This window comes from Acanthochromis polyacanthus, chromosome 13, assembly GCF_021347895.1.
Source record: "Acanthochromis polyacanthus isolate Apoly-LR-REF ecotype Palm Island chromosome 13, KAUST_Apoly_ChrSc, whole genome shotgun sequence".
Taxonomy (NCBI): domain Eukaryota; kingdom Metazoa; phylum Chordata; class Actinopteri; family Pomacentridae; genus Acanthochromis; species Acanthochromis polyacanthus.
The window spans coordinates 14,947,160-14,971,362 of NC_067125.1; the positions used below are offsets into that span (position 1 = coordinate 14,947,160).

A 24,203-nucleotide genomic window follows, 5' to 3' on the forward strand; every position below is an offset into this window, starting at 1 on the left:
AGCTCAACATGGATCCAAATGCAGACGGACGAGGAAGGACAGGGTCATTTCAGTGACTTTAATATAGCAAGAACAGTGACTGAGGCTTGCAGGCAGGCCAAAATAGTGACTGGAGGATGGACAGACTGGAAAGAGACATGGAGAAATGGGCTGGTAAATATACAAGCAGAGCTAATGGGAAAGTGGGAACAGGTGTGTGAGTGGGAGGAGACGGTCAGAACAGGTGGATCAGGGGTAAGGTGACGGGGAAAGTAAGAAAGATGGGGAAGACTTCAGCTGCTCAAGAGTCAGAAATCCTGACATAATGGTTGTAAAACTGTGAAAAAGAGACTTCTTCATTATTGTTGTTTATCTTGACAGTGAAATATAAGAGCCAGACACAGATGTAGCTCAGCACTAGTTCAGATCAGGTATTGAAACCAGGCTCCCGTTAACCAACGATCATCAGCTGTTTCATTCATGCTCCACAATCACTGGTTCACTCACAGCTATGTTTCTGTCAGCTGGCATTTCTGACAAAATGGGTTTTTAGTGTTGCAGTGTGATAATATACTAAACCCAGTGATAAAATACACTTGTCTTTTCCCACTACTACAGCCTCTTTATGTTCTATGTTTTTGTTAAAGGTGATATAAATAAGATTAATGTTTATCTATGATTATTCCAAGGAAATTAATATTTTGCTTGAATTCTGTGTTTGTGGAACATTTTTCTATCAAATCTAGTTTGTACAACATATTGCTCAACAATGTTCAATGAGGATAAAGAGATTTTAGTGTATTCTCTTGATAAGACGTGATGTATTGATCTCTTGGGTCTAAGATTCTGCTCAATCGCTGGCTTTTGTCTTTTCAACATGCTGGCAGTACTGTGGCCCTTATGGATGTATAGATTTTAGTCCAGAAAAACTATTCACTTTATGTATTTTAAGGGTGTAGATTTTTTTCTTCCATCCAGGCCGCCACTAGGTGAAACTTGTCTCTGCTGATTTGGGAACTCACAGGTGTTGCACTTCACTGATTGACCCTCAGCATTCACTAAGGGGGCGTTTACACGAGGACGCTTGCTGGTAAAAATGTCAAAATATTTCAACAAAACATCCTATCGTTTATATGAAGACGGCGTTTTGGGGGCTTAAAAATGCAAAAATTTGAAACCGGCCTCCAGAGTGGAAAAGTTGAAAACTCTCCGCCGTTACGTTTCCGTCTAAACAGCAAAACGCAAAACTTTGCCGAGATCTGACCACGTCGTGTACGCGATTACGTCACATATGTGCGCCGGTCCTTTGGTTTGCCGGCCGGTACAAGGAAGTAAACAAAGATGTGTGATTATTTCCATCCTTCGTACCTTCAAGCAACTCTGGCAGCTCTATGTACTCTACAGGAGTCGTACCAACAAACGTACAGAATCTGTACAGATTCCATTCATAAACATTTACCGCGGCGGAGATCCGAAAAGGGAGATAGTAAGCATGCGCGTAGACATGGCGGAGTTTTATCACAGCGCCACCCAGCTGCCTGGCATGCATATCCAATCGAATTCCACACACTATAGAGTCACCTTATATACGCAGATTTCCTTCAAAACCGCTCGTCTAAACGTGAAATGACAAGACGCCACTTTTGCGTTTTCTGTTAAGATGGTCCTCGTATAAACGTAGCCTAAAACTGAAAACAATTTAACCCCTTTAACACTACTTTGCCAGCTCTGTGGTTTTATTAACCCATGTATACTTTTTTTAGCTGGGCCAATGGAGTGCTGATTGTTGTATGCAAACTAGTATAACTTTACTACCCCTCCAAAACCTGGCTGCTACATATTTTGCTTTTCATCCTCATTTATGTCCAAAGTTACTGCAGTCCTCTATTTTTATTTATTTTTTATACCTCAACCAGAACACCCTGTGTTTTGTCTCTTTTTGTCTCTCTTGTGCTTCAGTAAGAGAATTTTTCACAGGTTCTGCTTTTCTGAAGGAACATTTGGACCTTTAGATGACTATTAAATCACATGTGGACACTTTTAAATCCATAAAAAAAGGTGCAGATTGATCAGAACTTTAATTAAAGCACAATGATCCCTCAACTGTACAACCCATTCCATTTGTTATTTATGCCCATTCCTTGAAGCAAGTGCCTCCAACTGAAATGAAAACTTTTTTCATTACATTCCTGAGCCTGACATGTTCTCAGTCACAATATTCCCTCCAGCGCTGGAAGGCAGCACCACATCACATCCTTCCTCTGCCTTCACTTTAACAATCTAGACATCTTTCAGACATCACCCGCTTGTCGTACAAAGATTATGAACATGTCTGGTGTGGACACGGCAGAGGGCACAGCTCAATAGCCAGTGCTGCAGGGATGAAACAGCAGGCATTAGAGCGTTGGAAAATTCAATATCAATTAATGCGGGATTCAAAGCTCGGCTTGACACAGCAGTTAGTGTTTCCTCCTTGAACAGCGAGGGAGAGGTACTCAAGCTCAGCCCCGAGGGAACCTGAGGATTAGCTGCACAGTCAATACACGAGTCGCCTCTCTGCTTTCCTGCTTGTCTGTCGTGTGTTTCCCTACAGTAAGCTCTGCTGATCAAACTCAAGCAGATCAATCCTTGGCAGGAACGTTCTAAGGCAGAGAAATGAAATGACCCCATGCAGAGAATCATTACACTGGAAAAAATGCCCCTCTCAAAACAAGAAAAAATAGCTTATTTCAAGAAACTTTTATCTTGAAATAAGTGAAAAAAAATCTGCCAATAGAACAAGTAAAAAATGGCTTGGTAAGATTTCTCGAAATAAGATATGATATTTAGAATACTGAGATCTCAAAATTAGCTGGGGAAGCTTATTTTAAGCTGTATTTTACCAGGATTGTCAAGCTTAGGTGTCTTAAAATAAACCAGATAGGCTAAAAAAAACAGCTTTTCACTCAAAAATAGATTTTCGCTTTCATGTAACCTCCTATTTTGAGATGTATTAACCCTCCCGTTGTCCTCATTTACAGGCAATAAAAATTGTTTCCGTGTCTGAAAAAAAAAAAAAAAAAATCAGCAAAAATTTCCTCAATTTTCTGAAAATTTGTAAAACTTTCAGGAAGAAAATTCCAATAATTCCTTAAAAAATTCTCTTAAAAGTTTTATTTAAAAAAAAAAAAAAATCCCCCCAATTTGGCAAGAAAATTCTTGTCAATATTTTCAAAAAAAGAGTAAAAATCTTCCCCCAAAAAATCCTAAAAATACCCCCCCCCCCCCCCCCCCACACACACACACACATATTTTCAAATTTTAAAACGGGTCAATTTTGACCCACAGGACGACACAAAGGTTAAACTTATTTCAAGTTTTCTTGTAAAATTCAGCTCAAAGCAAGATAATTTCAAGATTATTTGACTTAAGATATTTAAGATGCGTTGTCTTAAAACAAGTCCCTCCATCTGCTGAAATGTCACTTGTTAAGTGAATTTATGGAGTAGGGTGAGAGATTTTGACTAAAAATAAAACAAATAGACTTGATAAGATTTTGAGTTTTTGCCGTGTAGTTACTCTAACAAGTTAAAAGGTTAAAAAAAGCAGCTGATGACTGGGCTTCTTTTCACTTTGCGAATAATTGTTCTGTGTGAATGTAGATTGGTTAAAGAGTGATACAGTTATCCCATGTATTGCAAAAGCAGATCACGGTTTTCAGGGGGCAGAGAAACATGTTATTCTTGGTGGCATAAGCTGCTGCTGACAGACATTAGAGCCACACAGAAACCTGCCTGGGTAAATGTTAGCTTGTCATGGCCTCTCAAAGTCCTGAATATCCCTGCTGCAATACCGCTGAAATCCCCGTAATGCTCGCCTCTCAGGCAAAAGAATAACAGCAGATGACACCTTTTTAATCAATAAAACTCAGATTCTCTCAACACCATGACTGATTCGTGTGATTAGTCTAATCCTCCTGAATTTGCTATTTTTTTCATGTTTAGAACCATTGGACATGTAGACAAAACATGTCACTACGACACTATGCAGAAATGTCTAGCATCTGTAGGAATGCTTGCAGTCCCTGTTGGAGAATTATTAAAGAGCGGTTATATTAATCTTTTAAAATACATAAATTGTGCAACTGGATTTGTAAGCTGTGTAGGTCTATACAAGCTTTCACAGTTTGCATAGTTAAGTATGCTTGAAAATTCAGTCCGTATATGCATATTTAAAGAATACAATTATATGCCATGTACTTTCAACTTCCATGAAAAATTCAGATTCAATGATCCATCATTTATTACATAAAGATTACTAGTAGCTGTGCTGCATGCTGCCTTATTGACCAGGAGACACAAAGCTGCTCAAACCAGCTTGAATCAGTATTTACTGGGATTACAGTCGTGTCCTCTTTGTCAATGTTGGCTGAGCTTCAGAGAGGATTAAGAACTGGAGATCAATTCATGCTTTGCCCTTTGACCTGAGAAACAGCTGTCCAGACTCCCCCATAGGAACTCTGCTCAGCTGTTACAAGAGGAGATGAGTGCTAGTGGACATTTTACAATCTAACGCTGTTTCTATACTCACAAATCAGATGCAGGCAGTTTACTGTGACCACACTGAAACTAAGACAGTTTAGAAAATATCAGCAAACAAGTGGAATTTAGTAGTTTGATATGGAACGGTATTGTAGACTTTTGTCTCTTATTCATTGTACATATATATTTTGAAAGCATCTTTCCTTTAGTAAATGCAAGATCTCAGTTTGTGTTATATAATTTATGATCCTTTTTACAAAAAAGCAAACAAAAAGGTTGTAAAAATACAGGATCCCTACATACATCTACTTTGTGAGCTTGTGTTTCCAGTGTGTTTTTATGTGTTGTATTCTTTATTGTTGGAGCCTGTCAGAAGAATTTCTGTCACCATTTGGGACACACAATATCTATCTATCTATGTATCTATCTATCACATGATGTCATGCTAAACTATTGAAGCTAATGTGTCCCCTCTTGTCAAAATTCTGTCTTCACTGATCTTTGATCCATGTAGAAGACATTAAAATGAAGATGCTTTGATGTCTTTGTATTGTAGTCCAGGTACGGTTAGGCTTAATCCCAAATCCCCCCTCAGTGCTTCTCTTCCATCTTGTGCTATTAAAGGTAGAGATTTCTTTTGGGGATTGAGGGGCAGAGGTCATTCAGTCCTTCAAGTAGAGTGTGGAGGGCCGTTTAGGCGGATAGATAATTACTACTTCTCAATTTCCAGCAGAAATGCAATACCCTATGGCAGCACCAGAAGACATTATAAGGTGAAAACTCGCTACTTAAAGAAACCTGAATAGAAATCTATGGAGGAACTACCGTCACACCAGATATGGGGATTGTGTGAAATGTGTCCTGCCTCTTTGATCAAAAATCCTGCTCAAGCAGGAAAGATCCAGTCGTATGTTTGGTTTTGGAAATACTCAAACAATATGGCAGCCTTTTAAAGTCTTTATGTAAGGATTATTGCTCTTGCTACAGTCCCACGCACAAGCTTCAACAATGAGCTTGTCTGTTAACCACTGCTGTGCTAAGATTGGGTGGTCACTGTTCGGGAAAGTGTTTTCATCAATGTCAACTCATTGCATCGACCACACTCATCATAGTACTGCTGTGACTAACCTTCTTTTTCCTTTTCCTTCCAGATGTGTCCAAGACGGACGTCCCAGAGGACTTTGACATCGACATGGGAGCCCCAGAGACCGAAAAGGCAGCGGTCGCCATCCAGTCCCAGTTCAGGAAGTTCCAGAAGAAGAAGCGCGATGAGAAGTCGTAGTGAGCGCCATGTTGCCCTGCCACTGTGTGAAGGGACGGCAGGCGGAAAGTGACGGCACAGTGACGATGGTGTGACATTTGCATGTAAACAAATTCGTACCGGTTGGAACTCCAAGGGTTGTGATGGGGTTTGGGAGGGGGGGAGAGAATGCAATAGCCTGTTAATCATATGACATGTCTGTGAATTTTCATTATTATAATTGAAATCATTTATTATTTGACTGCTGTATCAATAAATAAGTAACAGGAGGAGTTCTAAAGATATGTTTTCTGTCCTGCCATGTATGTTCCATAGATCATGAAGTCTAGCTGGTGTTTGTGTTAGAATATGTTTTTGTACTCATCCTCATAGTTACACCTTCACCATCCCTTTCTGTACTGCTTAGGACGATGTTTCCCAAAAACTGTATTTTATGAGTAGATGGAGCGAAAGCTGATGTTAGAGTAAAGATTGTTTTTAGGAAACTAATCCAGGAGCTTTTCATCCTGACCAGAATATGTCACCCAGAGGCATTTTTCTTACCTGCATGGTACTATCAAACTCTGTATCAATGTACATTGAATAAATAAAAGCTCTGTGTGGAAACTGTGTATGGTGCATGTGAATACTAAAATCTGCCCAACACCTCAAGCTACACATAGCTGCAGAATTGCTGCATGATGTATGCAGAGGGAATTATATTCTGATGACAAACTATATATAGAAACTCTACTGAATGAGCTTGGCTGGATCTATTCCCTTCTCAGCTTGATGACCTTCTCCATGTAGAGCCAGGCTAACTGAGAGACTGATTCCCACTGTGCTTTTCTCAGCTTCAGGCACTTTACAAAAACCACCCAACAACACATACCTGTTTAAAATATGGTGTCTTTTCGTTGAGGATTATAGGGTGATATTTCCTCATGAAGTGCAAAATAATTTGAAAACTATGGTTCTGTCTTTATTGTGTTTCCAAAAGTAGTTTGTGTGGAAAAAATGCATTTGAAGGAACATTGGCATCTGATTAGTTGCCTGGCTGCTGCTCCACACTTTGTTTGACTTTCTTTCAGCTCTGTGTAAATGATTGGGTGGCCAAGATTTCAGCAGCAAGCAGCTGTCACAAACAAGCTTTCCTTCTTTTAAAGTCGATCACAGAACAGCACAAAGCTCCCATCATTACACAGGATGGCTCAGGCACATTATGTGGTCTTCCTCATTAGTCTGCAGGAGGAAACGTGTCAGCTAACACTGGCAAAAATACTGTGTTGAAGTCCAGAGTCCTGTTTTAAAAGAATAAAAGGCTATCACATCACACAAAACTCACTATTAGCAAGTCTTCAAGCAAGCAAATTGTCTATGCTTCAAATTTTGAGCAGCAGAGTTTTTTATTGCCATGTTAATGGTGTGACTATATTGATGCCAATGTCAGTCAGATGGTCAGTCCACCACTTTGGTCTAAACTGAAATATCAGAAAGACTATTGGTACAAATAGTTATGTACAAATTCTGTATGTTCACAGTTCCTTGGAACATTTCTAACCTTTCCTGTAGTGGGGCCATGAGGTTGACCAATGTGGTTTAGAGAGAAATGTCTTGATGGAATGCCATGAAATTTGAGAAACACATTCACGTCCCCTGCAAGATGAGCCCCAAAACCTTTGTGTTTCACCCCATTATTAAAGGGGAACTTCGTTTTTTTTTTCAACCTGGGGTCTATTTTCATATGTCATTTCATACATGTGAGTGATGGAAAAATGAATTTTCGACATAGCTCCAGTATTTAGCCAGGCAGGCAGCTTAGCAGCTCAGCTAGCAGCTCAGCTAGCGAAAAGTATGGGGCAACTTGCCCCCCGCGTCAAAGTCCGCCCTAACGTGCTTTTTTCCCCACACTGACCGGCTCGGATAGTCTCAACGAGTGTCCCACAACATACTAGAGATGAGAAGTGAACGAAAACCTCCACATTACTTGGTGATGGCTCTTTGTTGTGGTCTGTATCCAAATCTCAGGACGCTAGAAAGCAAATCTCGTTCCGAAATCGCGCGATAGCTCGATATGTCAAAACACCGGTTTTGGCGCAAGCTATCGCGCGATTTCGGAACGAGATTTGCTTTCTAGCGTCTGCGCCTGACTGATGTAGGGATGAATAACCTGCGGAAACGCTCCTTCTTACACTCAGAGTGTAGCTGTTCAGTCTGATGCACAGGGTGGGAGGTGTTTTCTATGATGGCAGACAGTTTGGCCAGAACCCCCGTCTCCCCCATGACCTCAATGGAGTCCAGAGGGCAGCCACAGACTGACCTGGCTCTTTTTAATCAGTCTGTTGAGCCTTTTCTTATCCTACTCAGAGCACCTCCTCCCCAGCACACCACTGCATAGGAGACCAAGAGTACAAAAACATCATGTGTGCTTGTCTTGAGATCATGCTAGGTGCTAACATTAGCATTTAGCCCATAGCAGCATTGTGATGACAGAATTTATTCTATGGTAGCAGGTTTTAATAGCGCCCCATGTATTTTCTAAAAAACATAAATCATAAGATGCTACATTGCAAAATTTTAACTCTGCTCTCAGTGTATAAATAATGTGGACCATTATTTTGTTTTATGGGGGGTTTCTTTGGAGCCAAAAGTGAACCTGAGGACAGTAGTACCCCTATGCGGTAGCAAGTCGTCAATCACAAGGTAGCCAAACACCTGAACACACTCTACTTTATCCTCTGTTTTACTCAGAATGGGTCCATGATTTACAAAATAAACATCATGCTGTATTGAATAAGACTTGAAACTAGTGACTGACACCATAAACCTGTTAAGAAAATGTTTACAGAGCTATTAAAGCAAGTGAAAAGTCGTCGTTTTCTCAGAATTTTATAAAATTCCACTTTGTTTTGCAAGCAGAGGAGTCGCCTCCTGCTGGCCATTAGGAAGCATGTTTAAGGAGCTGGGTGAGATCCTTCCTAGTAGTATATTCATTCTGTTCCAATGAAAACTTTGCACGATCACTGCAACAACTTCTGGAAGGCTATAAAGTAATGTAGTAAACGTCTTCTTACACTTTGAAAGGTACTTAGAAGTATAAGCCTATCTGAAGTTTAAACCATCATAGCTTAAAACCCTTTCAGCTGCAGTCAATTCCAGCCATTTTCAGTACAAAAAATCGCTAATATTCTATTTGTAAATAAAAAATATGACGAGAAATACAGGGAATATTGGACGCGCATCGCGAGGTGCATTTCCTTGAAAACGACCTATTCGTGGATTATATATGGACTTCAGGACATGTTTTGGACAAAATATTTTACTGGCTTATGTCGTCTGGATGTCCAAGGTTGGATTATGGCCGTTTTTTGTGGAATATTTTCATCTGTGTGTAATAATGAACCCGGAAATGTGAGTCGCGCTGTGTACGTTGAAGCCGTGTATAGAGAACAGATGGATGGATATTCGTTGTTTGTCGGACAAATGTGTTTATATTACCCGCTGTGGTAATCACATCTGAAAGTGGTTTATACCGGCGGATTCATGAGAATCTAAGCTTTCCATCAGCATATCGTGTTTGTATAATCGCGTTTCCAGCCTTCGGACATTCTTTAAAATCCTATGCAAATTAGTAAGTGTACCGCCGGCGGTACACTGAAGTTTAACGGGTTAAGAAGACATTTCACAGATTTTCTTACAATCATGACACTGTAGAATTGGGCTTCATTGACCTGCATTATGCCAACATCAGTGGTGACCTTTGCACCACAGGGAAATGATCCTCACTGCAGATCAGCTTTGTAAGTGTGGGAGGATTAAACTGCTGAGACAAGTGCAACCAATTTCTTGACATCTACAACCAGATGGTTTTCAGGGCAAGGGCCACACACACTCAAAGATGTATATCTCGTGTTCCATAACAGACTCAAATGTCTCGATGGCATTATTGAGCTGCAGTGTGTCTTATTTTCCTGCTAACAAATCAACACAAAGCAGACAGTGTTGCTCCCTTAAAAGCTACAGTGCAGCGACCTTTGGATTTTTATTGAAGGTCACTGTCTTGTGGAAATAAATGACTCCCTCCAGTTTCTCTTGTTTGCTTGCTTGTTTTATTTTCCACCCTGACGAATACTAAAAAGTATCCTGCCAAGTCATCCAGAGGCCCACAGAGGATAGCAGTCCTCCCATGGCTCTACCAGACTCCTGTTTGTGTTTGCGTGAATGTGCTCTAATAGAATTTCAATCGTTACATTAACATATGGAAATTTCATTCTGCTCTTGGATCGTGATAAACTGCACCTCTCCTCTCGTCTCCTTCTCTCTTCTCACCTCTCAGCTGATAGGGGCAGGATGACAGTGAATTGTGTCATCACTTCTGGTGCTCACTTGGTCCCTGGAGAGCGGCTGGAAGGTGCTCTGCTCTCACCTAGAAATTGGAGATAGATTACAGCACCACGGTCTCAGGACAGAGCTGGACTATTTTGAAGTTCATGTTTGGAAGGGCGGCTTTTAAAGTCAACAGAGGCACCTTTCTTTATGCGTCACACACATCAGAACAGAGAGTAAATACAGCAGGGATACACTGTGGACCATTTCTGGACCATCGCTGTAATAATGATATGGTGATGCATGTGCTCAAACTGTACTGTGATGAAAATTTCCACATGCACAGAGAATGGGACTGTGAAATTCATGGGGTGCCTCCTGTTCTGCCTATAGAGATGAATATCACTCCTGCAGACACCAGAATAAATCTTTAATATCCAGAGATGGTGGGTGGAGCATAAGGTGTACAGAAGTACACCTTATCACTAAAAATAGAAAATGTACATACACTGTAAATATACATTACAATGCATCAAAATACTTTTGCCCTATTCCGCTATACTGTTTAAAATGAAAAGATAAATTCAGTGCTTATGGCGTATCATTGTTTTCTTTGCTTATCTCCTGACAGCTACAGAAATCAATTTCACACTACGCGGTTACTGATAATAATTAATCATCCATGTTCTTATGAAAACTGACATTTTAATGATTGGTTCACACACTGCTGCACTCATTCACTTGCACATGCATCTGAATATACTTCCATAAAAATATAAAACCAAATCCGAATATAATATTCAGGTTTTCACAGTATTGTGGAGACCTAGCATCTCACACATTCGTCTTGCCTGATTTGATTCATTGTTTAGAGACAAGGGTATTTCCTGCACTGTAGGCTCGTGGTCCCTGTAGATGTGGAGATGGATGATTCCACTAAGTTTGATTCATTAAAATTACATTAGTCATTAGTAGCCTGTCACACTAACAGTCACATGAATTTGATCTAATCAGCGAGTGTGTGTGCCTGTGAGGAATTTCACTGTCAGAAATAACAACCCTGTGTGTACAAATGACTGATGCTTCCCCCCGAATTAGTATAATTAGAGCTTTGGCTTCTTACACTCCACTAACTGGAGTTTATTAGCACATATAGTATCGGCAAATCTCGCGTTTCAGTTGGCTGCATTGCAGTATTCTCTATCTAAAGTGGATTTCTTTTACCAAACAATGTTTTTTAAATAACAAATCTCCTGCCGTGAGGCGACAGAAGATTGAGCATTGATGGATAAAATCAAAACTTACTTCTCGCAGCGCGGAGCAAAGCAAAGAAAATCCTGCAGTAACTGTACAAGCTGATTAAAACTTTACATTTGCATTTTTGTTGTCAGAAACACAGACAGGCGCCTGAGGAGTTGGATTTAATGTTTTTACATAAAACACCCCTTTGTGCTGATTTTCTGCTCTTCATAAAGCAAGAAGTTCTGTGTAAGGTTGCTCAGTTTTAATTATGTTTTTAAGTACAAAAAATTTCGAATTTAGATCAGTTTTAAAGTTTTAATTTAGTGCACAAAGTTGCTCAAAGTTTCTGTTTTGTTTGATCAAACCATCCACTGATGGAATTTTTCCTTTAATTGACAGTCTACTATCTTATATCCCTCCATCATAAGGTTCACTGTGTCACTGCCTCAGGTAGTAAATATGCTGCTGTACATTCCAGATATTCACTTTCTCCACTATAATTAACATAAAATTTAGGATTTAAAAAAATCTAGCACTTCTTCTATTTGCTTCCCTGCTAGCTGTCAGCTGCAGCGTTGTGATCTTTTCATTCTGCTGCTTTCCAGTTGTCAGTTAGCTGACAGCAAACTGGTTTATTGAGAGTAACGGAGCACATCAAGCACAATTGTGATTATGTTAGGACTGATGTCTTCTACAACAACACAAATATGCAACATTCTTGTAATTTTATTAACCTTTTTTTAATGGAATATAGGTATTATCTGCCATTATTGGGAAGTATTTGCAGCAATACAATGGATCACCAAAGCTACTGGGACTGCCCATTATGGGTTTGCTGCATCAGCATTTAATAAAGCGGCTCTATTTACTGATTGCAGCTGTTGCTTGTGGGTTTTTTTTTTTATCCCTGTGGATTAAATGGTGTTTTCCAGGAGTAACTATAATCCCAAAGGTTACAACTTTAGTACAAACTCACAAGTTGACTAAAGAGAGAATGAATTATTAACTTCTTTATGTCACTGTTCAGCAGCATCAGGGAGAAACCTAACTGATGTTTCAAACTGAATCACTTTCACTGAAGCAGATTTTGATCACTTGTAAACAAAAGTTTACATATGTTTTTAAAGATCATGTATATCATGCTTGTGTTGAGATTTCAGTGACCTGTAAAACTCAGAATTATCTATGATGGAAGCTGAAACACATGCATCTTTGTCAGAAAGAAAACAATCATGCATTTTGGTTCTTCATTTATTTATTTGCTGGGTCAAATATATACACAGAGCAATGCTAGTAATTGGTTAAGCATCCCTTGGTCTTTTTAACCTCAACTAGACACTTACTGTATGGTAGATGTCCACAAGGTGGTTGTATGCTTGACTACTCCTCTTGTCACAACTGGTACAGTTAAACTAGGTTTGTTGGCTTTCTGACACAGACTTGTTCCTTCATCACAGCCCACAGATTTCCAATGGGGTTTAGTCAGGACTTTGGGGAGGCCAGACTAAAACCTAAATTTGCCATTTCTCTACCATTTTTGATGCATTTGGGTCATTGTCTTGTTGGAAAACCCAACTGCCTCCAAGACAGTTGCAATTTCAGGTTTTCCTGGACAAGATACTTTTACATTGCGTAATGCACAAGGCCCACTGTCACCAAAACAGCCCCAAAGCATAATACTACCACCACCATGCAGTACGTTTGATGCTCTTAGGGTTAACGGTTTCACCTTCTCTCCTCCAAACATATTTCTGGTATTTGTGGTCAGATAGCTCAGTTTTTGTTTTATCTGACCACAGAACTTTCTTTCATAATATTTGTCCATGTGATCAGCAGCAAACTTCAGTCAAGTCTTAAGGTGCTGCTTCTAGACGATTGGCTTCCTTCTTACATGGCGATCTCTCAGCCCACAGCACTGTAAAACTAGCTTTACTGTGGAAACCGATCCCTTTGTTCCGGCAGCTCCTAATCCATTGAAGACCACCTTTTTGCTGATTCTTGGTTGACTCTTGACCATCCTGACCAATTGCCTCTCTGCAGCAGCTTGTTCCTGATCATGTGATCATGGCAGTGAGCTGTGTCATGCATTTACAATTGTTTACATGTACGTATGTAGTTTCGGGATCTGCAGCTGCTTTGAAATGCCTCCAAGTGACTTTCCTGACTTGTTTAAGTCAAGGATTTGCTTTTTCACATCTGTGCTGAGACGCTCACTCCTGTAAGACTTGTGGCTGAGTCCTGTATATTTTTGACTCAGCTGATTTTGCCACATTTCCAGAACACCTTAAATAAACCTATGAAAGAACCAAAATGCATTTAGATTTTCGTGGCACAGACGTATGGGTTTCAATGATTTCTTCAGTAAAAATCTGTTTATTTAGTTATTAAAAATTCAAGACTCCCATGACCTCCATGCTCTTTACTATTGTATATAAACAGTAATCTCCAAGACACTGTTATTTTGAGCAAAGGCCTTTCTAATTAACAGAATGTTGTTCATTTTTTTTCATCTTATTATTAGTGAAGTGATTAAACCTGTGCTACTGTATACAAAATGATTATTGGGCTAAAAATAATTTAGGTGAAGTTTATGAGCACAGCAGCAATTACAGTTTTCCATATTATCTTAGCCAGCTACTGAGCAATAATGACATTTTCATCAGTAGGAATATCTTAGTCCTGAGGGTGAAGGTAATGTTCAGAAGCAGCTGATAACCAATGAGCCATGGTTTTAAGCGTAGATACTGCACAGCGGTGACAGTTGCTGCAGCGGTAGGTGCTCCAGGATATAATGACCAAGCGGTGTAAAGTCTGTGAGCTGAACAGGACTGGCAGATGATACAGAGGAGGAGGAAACAAAGATCTCTTGCCACTTCAAAGGTGATCAGAATGCATTATTGTCACTTGCCAGATTTTGAATGTTAAAGGGAGATGCTAAAAATGCCTGTTGTGGGGTAATTTGTACAAATTGAAAGATCACTGCTGTCTAAAATTACCGCTCTTCCTGTCTCTCCTTCTTTCTGCCATCTCACTCTGTCTCTAAATGCATAGTGGAGCATGTTTTCTCAGCTTCATAACTGAACAGTGTCCTAGAAACCTTATCCCCCGGCAGTACAGCTGCTCCACTGACCTTGTGATTGTGAATCAACCCCAGAAACCAGGTTCTATTTATACCTGGTTTCCTCTCTCACTAATGAGACTTCACCTTTTGTCACTGCAAATACCACTTCTAAGGATTATTTGGGGAATGATACATTTACTGTATACTAAACTTTATACTGCACTGTCATCTTTCCCAGGGCTGCACTGTGGCTTGGTGGTTAACATTTTTGCCTTGCAGCTAGAAGATCCCCAGTTCACATCCTTGCCTTGTTGGGATCTTTCTGCTTGGAGTTGGCATGTTCTTTATGTGCATGTGTGGGTTTTCTTTAGGTACTCCGGCTTCCTCCCACAGTCCAAAACATGCTGGGGTTAATTGGCAACTCTAAATTGTCTGTAGGTGTCAGTGTGAGTGTAATTATTTGTATGTAGCCACGTGATAAACTAGCAACCCCTACCTTCGCCCTAAGTCAGCTGGGATAGACTCCAGCCTCCCTACGACCCTAATGAGCATTAAGCGGTGTATGGATAATGGATGGATGGGTGGATAATCTTTCCCAATTAGTCTTGCACTAATTGGGGCTCAACTCAAGAATGGAGGAGATATAACATGTTTATTGGAGTAAACATATAGGCTAAATATTGCAAACAAATCCCTCTCTATATGAAGATATACAAGATGCTTTATTTTGAACATCCACACTGATTGATCATATGTGAACTGAGGATTCTCACGGGTCCAGAAAGTTGCAGTTGTTTATGTGAGCAGTAAAAATGTTGAAGCCATAACTGCCCAGCTGCAGAGTCATTTAGATGCTGTGTCAGTTTGGTTTCAAAATTCAGGGCTCACCTTAAATGTCAATAAAACAGTGTCAGTTTGCTTTTCCTCAAGATGCTGTCCATATGAGGAACTGCACCTGACGATTAATGGTCAAGTCATTGAACAAGTAAAGGAAGTAAAATATCTGGGTCTGATTTTAGACTCCCATTTAACATTTGAAAGTCATATTAAAAAGATCATGAGAACAGCCAAGGCAAATCTGTACACCTTTCGACACATAAGGGACTGTTTATCATTTCAAGCAGCAAATGTGTTTATGCATGCTATGATTTTTTCTCATCTCAGTTATTGTATAACCTCCTGGTCACAGGCAACGATTACAGTAATTCGTCCAGTAAGAATGATCTATAATAGAGCCTTGAAAATACTGGCTAGAAAATCTGTTAGAACCCACCATTGTGAAGTTTTGCTGAGGTTGCACTTTCTTAATTTTGAAAATTTTATAAATTTCTGTAATTTAAAATTAATGTATAAATGTCTGTACAATCAAGCCCCTGAGGTTCTTGGACAGTTCATTGTTCCACTTAGAGCAACAGGCTCAAGAACACGCGGTGCCTTTAATGGGAATGTGAAAGAGCCTAGGAGAGACACTGTGTTTGGAAGATCTGCTTTTTCTGTTAAGGTTGCTAAACTGTGGAACTCTCTGTCACGCGAACTGAAACAAGACCTAGATCTAGGGGCTTTTAAAAATGAACTGAAGCGGGTTTTAAAAGGGGATCAGGTCTGCAACCATTTTTAGATTGACCAGAATGTATTTGTTTTTGTATTAATGTTGTTGCTGTTTTTTTCTTCTTCTTCTTCTTTCTCTCTTCTGTAAAAGCCCTTCTAGGGACGGACTTTGCAAATTAGCTCTGGCTATAAATGTCATAGTGTTATACATGTTTATTGTATACACTGGTCCCTATTAAATAAACAATAAATAAATAAATAAATAAAATCACCCATGACTATGTCTGTTTGGATTCTTAGTCATCCTGGTCATAATAATCCTAGGTGGAAGCCTCCAGTAGAGTCAACTGGATCTTTTTTTTTTCATTTTGAAGACATTTCACCACATCCAAGAGGCTTCCTCAGTTCTGCTGGTTTTAAGAAAGCACTTAAAACCTGTAGCTAAGCCAACCAGGCCTTCATTAAGTCAGCTAAAAAAAATAATCTGGAAAAACACACTACAACATCAAACAGAAAATAGAAGAATATCACCATCCTGTATGTAGCTGGAATGTCTGAGAAACTTAGAAGGATTGTCTTCAAACACAACATCCCCTTGTACTTCGTACCCACTAACACCTTTGAACAAAAACTGGTGCACTCTGAGGACAGAACACCCAAACACAAAGTGAGCAATGTTGTATCTGCAGTCAAACAAAACAAAGAGTGAACACAACTATATATAGTAAACAAAACTACCACTTCACAAGCATGATACAACGCAGGAGAGAGCGTCTCAATACTCAATATCTAAATCTAAATGACAAGGGACAGCAGAGTCCACATTCTGGACAGAGATAAGACTGAGGGAAGCCATTTTTGAAAAGTCCCTGTTTAGTCATTGATAAACCCCCTGAAAATTCATCTCTTTGAATGAAAGTTACACATTTTGAAGCTTTTTCCATGACAAAATTCTATTATTTCCTTGAAATGTCTTAGATGCAACTCTACACCATTGCTCCCCCGAAAATATGCAGATCTAGTTTCAAGCACACCAGCTCATCCACAACTCTGCTAAAACACTGTAAAACTACTCTGTTCTACACAATGGCAATGGCTGTAAAATTGAAGCAATTCATGTTTGAACCAGACACAGAATGAATAATTGTAAGCCCCACCACACAAGTGTTATGTTTGAAATTTCAGAAGTCAGAATCCATCTTGAGTCTCCTTGGGAGACTACAGATTCCAGCTGGAAATGTTTATCTGTGGCATTGACTATTTGTTTCACTCATGACATGTCTTCTGGCAGACAAAACATCATTAAGACATGCCAACATGGTAAAAAAGACAGCTTTATTTTCATTGGTGGGGATATTTAAACTGTAACTGCCTTCTGTAAATAAGGGGGTTGTCTACAGCACCACTTATCAGCCACATACAGTGCTGTCCTGACATCCCTCTCTAGAAAGTTTCACAACCATTCATACTTTCAGTCATGAGTTTCAGGTTGAGCAACAACCTACTGTTCACCCTAAATAAATATTTAAGTCTCTCCACAACAAAGAATCTTGAATGAGAGGTGAAATGTCTTCAAGAAGTCCGCTTGCTTTCAAGCAAAAGACACATGCACTCATCGGTGTAAAGACAGTACAGTTCAACGAGAAGGTTAATCAGACTCTGGTTTTCAGATCTGTGTTCGGTCCTCGCAGCATGTCAGAAACCATGTGAAGCTTTGAGCCCCAGTGGACCAAAATGTCTAAAGGAGTACATCCAGCATGTTGCTCAATACATTTCAAAGAGTTATACGGGGTGGATGCAAAACTGGACTACAATAAAATCTCTAAATACTCCCCCATTTTCCTTCAGGTTTAGAGGGGCTAGGGATCGGAGTGCTTAGGGTTAGGTTTGTGGAAGGGCTTATCAATGTTTCCCCCTGCTTCGTCTGTCAACTGGGCAGTTGAACTGGGGAGTCACAGGCAGTGCATGGTCCGTTGCCCGTTATCTGCAGCTCTCTGTTCTTGCATTATCTCCTGGACTGTCTTATGATGTACAGTTGAGTCCTAATTGAATTTCTCATTTCTGAATTGAGGCAGTTGTATGAGGATGTTCTGCATTTCATGGGGGTGAAAGGAGGAAGAGGTCAGATCAGTCTTGGTGTAAGTGGGGTCCACATCCAACAGTTTGTGGACTTCTAAAAAATGAGGTTAAGTTAGAGCTTAGATAGAAAGTAAAGAGAAGGAGAGAGAAAAATAATGAAAAAAAGAGAGAGAGAATGAGACTATGTACACAAAGGAGCTAGAGGAAGGCTGAGCCAAGGAGAGGAGTCTGATCAGACTACACTCTCCCCCGCCTGATCGGGCTGTATGCTCTTCCTCCCTCTATTCTCCATTGTTATGGGGGAAGGGTGGGGAAAGGAGGGATATTAGATGCATAAAGCGGTGTATGTGTGTAATTTTCTATAGTGTATGTTTGTGTCGTGTGACCTTGGGACATGTGCAATACTGTTTTATGTGCAATACTGTTTTTTTTTGTTTTTTGTTTTTTTATAATGTGTTTTATATTGCTTTTATGTGTTTTTATGCACAACATTGTTTTTACGTGTTTTTTGTGCAATACTGGTAGCACAGCTTTAAGTCCAACACAAATTTCCCCAAGTGGGACAATAAAGTATATTGAAATTGAAATTGAAATTGAAATGTGTGTTCAAGGGAAGTAGAGTCAGGATGAGGGGTCTGTTCTCTGCTGAATGCTCTTACCATCTTCTGGAAGTCATTGAATTGCCTGGTCTGTGCCATCATTAATACCGCCTAATGCTCACCCAAGTCAATCAACTTTTAAGTCTTTAAAATCTCTGAAACACAATCAGTTTTTACTGAAAATCCTCCTTAACTGTGGAAATCAGACAAAATACTACATCAACATTACAACTGTTATTCAGTCATTGTACATGAACGTGTAGCTACCTGGGTGTAATACTGTACTCTGATCAGTTAGAACCAAACTACAAAGACACAAAATGAGAACAATCAAAGACATTGAGCTGACCTGTGTCACTCCTGCTAAACAAGAGTGATGTTACTGGGAAGGTTTTTCCTGTAGGTTTGGGTTGTATATTTGTGGTGATTGCTGTTTTTACGGTTATTTTTATGTGTTTCTGCTACATTTTTCTGTTTCATTTGTGACACTTTTCTTTTGAAGGGACGGTAAAGTGAACATTTGCTATCATTTACAAGATACTGACTTAAGCAGATGGGACGACTTTCTAGAGTGGAATCATGAGACCCGATGAGCTCCCAAACAGATCAGTAAGAGACAACACGCCTCTGTTCAGTCCATCATTGTTGAATGATGAAACATGATGCAATCCTCTGAAAGATTTACTGTAATCTGCTTTCCCACTGTTCCAGTTTGGATGAAAAGTCCATAAAACAGCAGTAGAGCGAGTTTTGCTTTGAGATGTGAACGACAGCTTTTATTTTCTGACAGGTCCCTGTTGACAGCTTGAACTCAAATTAGATTTGAGCAAAACATAATTGAGGCAGTTGGTGAAAATTTATCTGAAGCACATTATAGCACCAACAGTAAATATGGCCGCCCCAGCAGGACTCAGACCCCAAACACTGGTTTGATTAGTGCACTGCTTGACACAGCTTTGCTGAAGATAAAAAGCAAACCCCTTATTATGTTAGACACTGCAATAAGTTATTCCTATGTGATGCAGTGCATTCATCTGACCGCTGATCTGTGTGCAAAGGCTGACCAATTACAAATATAATTCAGAAGCCCTTCACAGTAAACCTCTCTACCGTCCATCATTGAACACAGGAAAAAGAATAGTCATGAACATAGGACATTTCTCCATCAGCCAGATCAATACTATCCACAGGCCTAACATGTAATGTGATACACTGTAGTTATGTCACTTCAGAAAAAAGACAAATACAATAAGAACTTTTATGTTTTATAGGACTGTACTTGTTACATCAAGACAAACACTGTAAAAAAAATTAACTCTACATTTTTTGAACAATTTACTGTTATTTTAAAAGTTTTCCCTTTTTGGTAATTTACAGATACTAACCAGTTAAATCTTTAAAGAGTAATAATTTACACATTGACAGTAATACCAACAAGCAAAAATACAAACATAATGTCTACATCAAAAGTCTGTACTTTTTGCAAATAGCAATTTGTTCTTTTACAAAAGTTGAGCGTAGAATTCCACTTTTTTATACTGTATCTAAACCAGGAAAAAAATGCATTTTACAAATATTTGCCATTAGTTGAAAGAAAAACTATGTATATAAATAATATCATATTAGCAGAAATTTTGTAAACTGCAAGTTTGCAGGTTTTGCCACTTGTTAAATTACTGATAATATCTAGTAAAATCAACAGAAAAAATATAATTAACACATAATGGATCGCACATAATGTCAATATCAAAAATCTGTATTTAGTAATTTGTACTTTTATAATTTGTGACCGTAAAATTACACTGTTTTACTGAATCTTAATTAGGTTAAAAAATGTGATTGTCCAGGTATTTTCCCCTATTTTCAACTTTAAATAAGAAAAAAAACTGTTCTTGAAAGAAAGCACTGGTTTTGAAAACTTGTTTTTTTTTACTAGTACCTATCAGTTTCCTTGGTCATCACTGTCAAATGAATGTTCAGCACCAACTGCTACATGTCACCTTTTGACGGATGTGTACAAACTGCAAGATATCGACAGAAGTCCACAGACCTTAATCTATGAAAAAATGAGGTGGGGTGCTGCAGTGCCCTCTTAGTTGCTGGGAACACGTCAGTTTGCTTGGTCTGACAAAGGAAGCTCATGGGAAACAATTTTCTTGTCAGACACATTCTGTGCTCTTCCAGTCCTTCACGGAGGACAAGGACGGACGAGCTGCCGGATCAATAGAGTGATCTGAGACAGAGAGAACGGAGACGGAGGTCAAAACTGGGAAGAAAAATAATGGGTCCGAAAGAGAGATAAACATACCGACCACAATGTCAAGGAAACAATGGGAGAGAGTTCTTGTGAGACCACAGAGAAGAAAGTGAGTGTGTGACTGATTGGGAGTGTTGGGAGTGAACTCAGGGGGAAAGTCCTTCCTCTTCATGCTCTCTAAATTGCCCCCCTGTCTCCTGCCAACTCTTCAGGCACCTCATTATGAACCCAGTTGGGAGGACATTGGTCTATTCCTAACCTGCCTCCGCTCACTGACATCACACGTCACGCTATGGTGTCCTCATCTGACAGATTTAACAAAAATCTCTACAGTGGAACATAAAGGCTTGTTGTAAATATTACCAATCGTAGTTTGCTGTCACACCAAAGTCTACAGGTGTAAAAATATTATTCAACAAGCAAGGCTTTATAGTGAAAAAAACTCTGGAAAGTGATGGAAAAATCAGTAAATTCATAACTATGCTAAAAATGTTTGTCAAATCTGTAAATAGACAGCTAAAAATATATAGTCTGCTAAAAATATTTGATAATTTGTTAAACTAATAAATAATTATTGTGAATAGATATCTAAAAGTATCCGATAAAAAGAAAAACTAAGCAACATTAGCATAAGCAAAAAAAAAAAAGGCTGAACCATTAAGAAATAGCTAAACGTCTGAACAGATACGTTAGCAAAGTGTCATCGATGAGTAAAATAGATAGCTAAGCTTTTTCTACTAGCTAAAACCAAAGCTGTGCAAAAATGGTAAACAGTTTAAAGTGTGAATAAACTTGAATTAGCTTGCTAAGCTAGAAGAACAGTCATAATCATTAACAAATAGCTAAAATTAGCATTTGGTTACACGATAATTGTTGATATAGCCAAAAAGAAAAAGTAATAGATAAAAAGCTAAAATTATGAGTTAAAAGTACCAAGTAGAAAGGAACAAATAGTTGACTTGAAGTGAAATACATAACATTGGAGTAACATTAGGTGCTGAAAAATAATGGATAAAACAGACAAAACGGTTAGCTGAAAGTGCTGGATTAATATGAAAACTTAAAATACCAAATAAATGGTGAACATATCTAAGTAAAATGGTAAAATACTTTGCTAACTTAATAGATAAACACTAGAAACATCCGGCCTCAGTCAAGTAGTGGACAGTATAAAAGGCAATTAGTCCAACTGTATAGAAAATCAAACATTTAGGATTGCAATGTTATTTCCGCCTTAAAAACACCCTAAATGCACACATTGTGGAAGTGAGGTTTGGTGTTGCACAATGGGGTATTTGAATTTATCTGACATGGTTGGGGTACATCTAAAAAAATGTAAAAGAAAGAAAAACATATTAAACAAAAGCAGGAAACCATTGAACCATAGTTACAGCTTTTAAACCTCCTCCTCCTGTCCCTGATCTCAGAGATTCCCTCTGTGTGGCTGAGCATGGTGGGAGGTGTGATGATGGCCTGCAGCCAGGAGGAAAGTCACACTCTCACTTCCATCCTGCCTCGTCTTAATGTATGAGGGCAAGTGAGCGCTCAAAGTGTTCTCAGGGCCGTCTATCTTCATTACACCACCACGGACCAATGAGGGGAGTCCACAGATCTAAAAAGAAACTGCAATTATTGTCATTCGCCTGCTCTAAATGCTATTTCTAGTGTCACCATTTTCTTGGAATCATTTATAGAAAGTTTTCCTGGTGGATCAGCAGCGGCCTGACAGCTAATTTGTGCGAATGCAACAGAAGATTTTAGTTGCCCCACATGCACATTCAAAGCAGAATAACAGTTGTCTTTATTTCTGCCAAGCAACAGAAACACTTATAGTTACACCTATATTGTGTTTATACTGATGTGCATGCAATCTTTTCCCAGAGTCTGCTGTCTCATCCACATTCTCTGGTGCTGTGGGGATCAGCGTTCAGTGTAAACCTGATCTAGGTCCCAGTGTCAGCTCTGGCATGAATAATTCACCGTCTTCAGGGTGGTGTGCTCCTGGAAATGGCAGACACTCGCTGGAATAGACTGCCAGGTTGCCCTTGATGTTGCTCTCCAGGTTGTCGCAAATAGTTTTGGTGCTGAACCGTCCCTTTCCACCTCCTCCAAGTCCACATGCTCCCTACTTGTAAGCAGCAAACGGACTTGATTCAATGACTGCACAGTGCCATCTGCTGATCAAAACCGTGACACAGCATCAATATAAACATGTTCTAATGCATGTTTGCTCATGTTTGTGCCAAGTTTGCTCTTCCTGGTTACCTGCTTCCTGCTGCTGTGTGGACGCAGCCAAGAGAGAATTGCCTTTTTCCGATTATTTTACGCATGAAAACAGCTTCTACGCAAATCCTCAGTACACATGGCATATTTGTTTTCTTATTTCTCTGTAAATTTGCATGTTGAAGCTCGGTTTGTGTGGAACGTTGATAAGAAAGTAGTTCTTACTGCTAGTCATTTGACATTGTGAAAATTTAAAAAATAAATAAAAACAAAGCCTTCAAAATAATCCCTTCATACAGGTCATCTTAAAGGATTACTGTTGGATCCATTTTTGTACAGGGCACATTTTTGTTACTTTAAAATAGACTTTAAAGCTGACTTTTTATAAATGAAGGTTGTTGTTAAAATTGTTCTGAATAGAGCATTCCAAGCAGAATTATAATGGGAAATGCAAAGTATGTGTAAAAAACTCTCTAAGTAGTGAGTATTCTCTAGTTAGGAGTACTATAAAGATTTAGTTCTGTACTTACATACAGGGCTTATAAACTTAATAGTCAAAATCAATGCCACACTTCTTATGTCACTCCATTTATTTAAACCATAAGTTTCTAACGGTTTTCTCTGTTGTAAATTAGCTGGTCTCAGTTTGACAGAAACTTTGGAGACCGTTCACTTCTAGCTCATGATAAACCGACAGCTGCAATCAGTTGAGTGACCCTTTCCAGTCCATCCAGTGGCAACGGATTTGACGTCTAAGGGCGCAAATGACTCAGTATGACACTTGACATGTTTGATCAATCACCTTTTCTGTTCTGCTAAATTTAATTTGGGGATGCTTTAAGGTTTACTGGACAGCAACAGATGGATCCTTTGACCAGACAACCTCCAGCCAGGAGGGTCGGCAGGTTTTAACAGGCAACATCTGGCTTCTATTTTGAATATGTGACATCGTGTTCACACAACTTTTGTGTAGATATTCCTCAAACCAACCATAAAGTATCGAGAAGATACGTACAGACATCAAAAAGTGAATGAAAGTACTGAGGTAAGAGAAAAGGAGGAGAGAGCAATGAATGTGAAAAGTGACGACGAGCTATAAGGAAATTTAAAGTACTTCCACTCAAACAAA

The 24,203-nt window shown here is 39.2% G+C and overlaps 1 protein-coding gene across 1 annotated transcript in view; it reads left to right on the forward strand.

The window, feature by feature from the left end:
• pcp4b (Purkinje cell protein 4b) overlaps positions 1-6,371 on the forward strand; it is a 48,190-nt gene extending 41,819 nt beyond the window's left edge. Inside the window, exon 3 of the mRNA XM_022197206.2 lies at positions 5,651-6,371. Coding sequence (XP_022052898.1) covers positions 5,651-5,781 — 131 coding nt within the window. The 3' untranslated portion in view covers positions 5,782-6,371. The remainder of the gene's footprint in view (positions 1-5,650) is intronic.
• Positions 6,372-24,203: the final 17,832 nt, after the last annotated feature.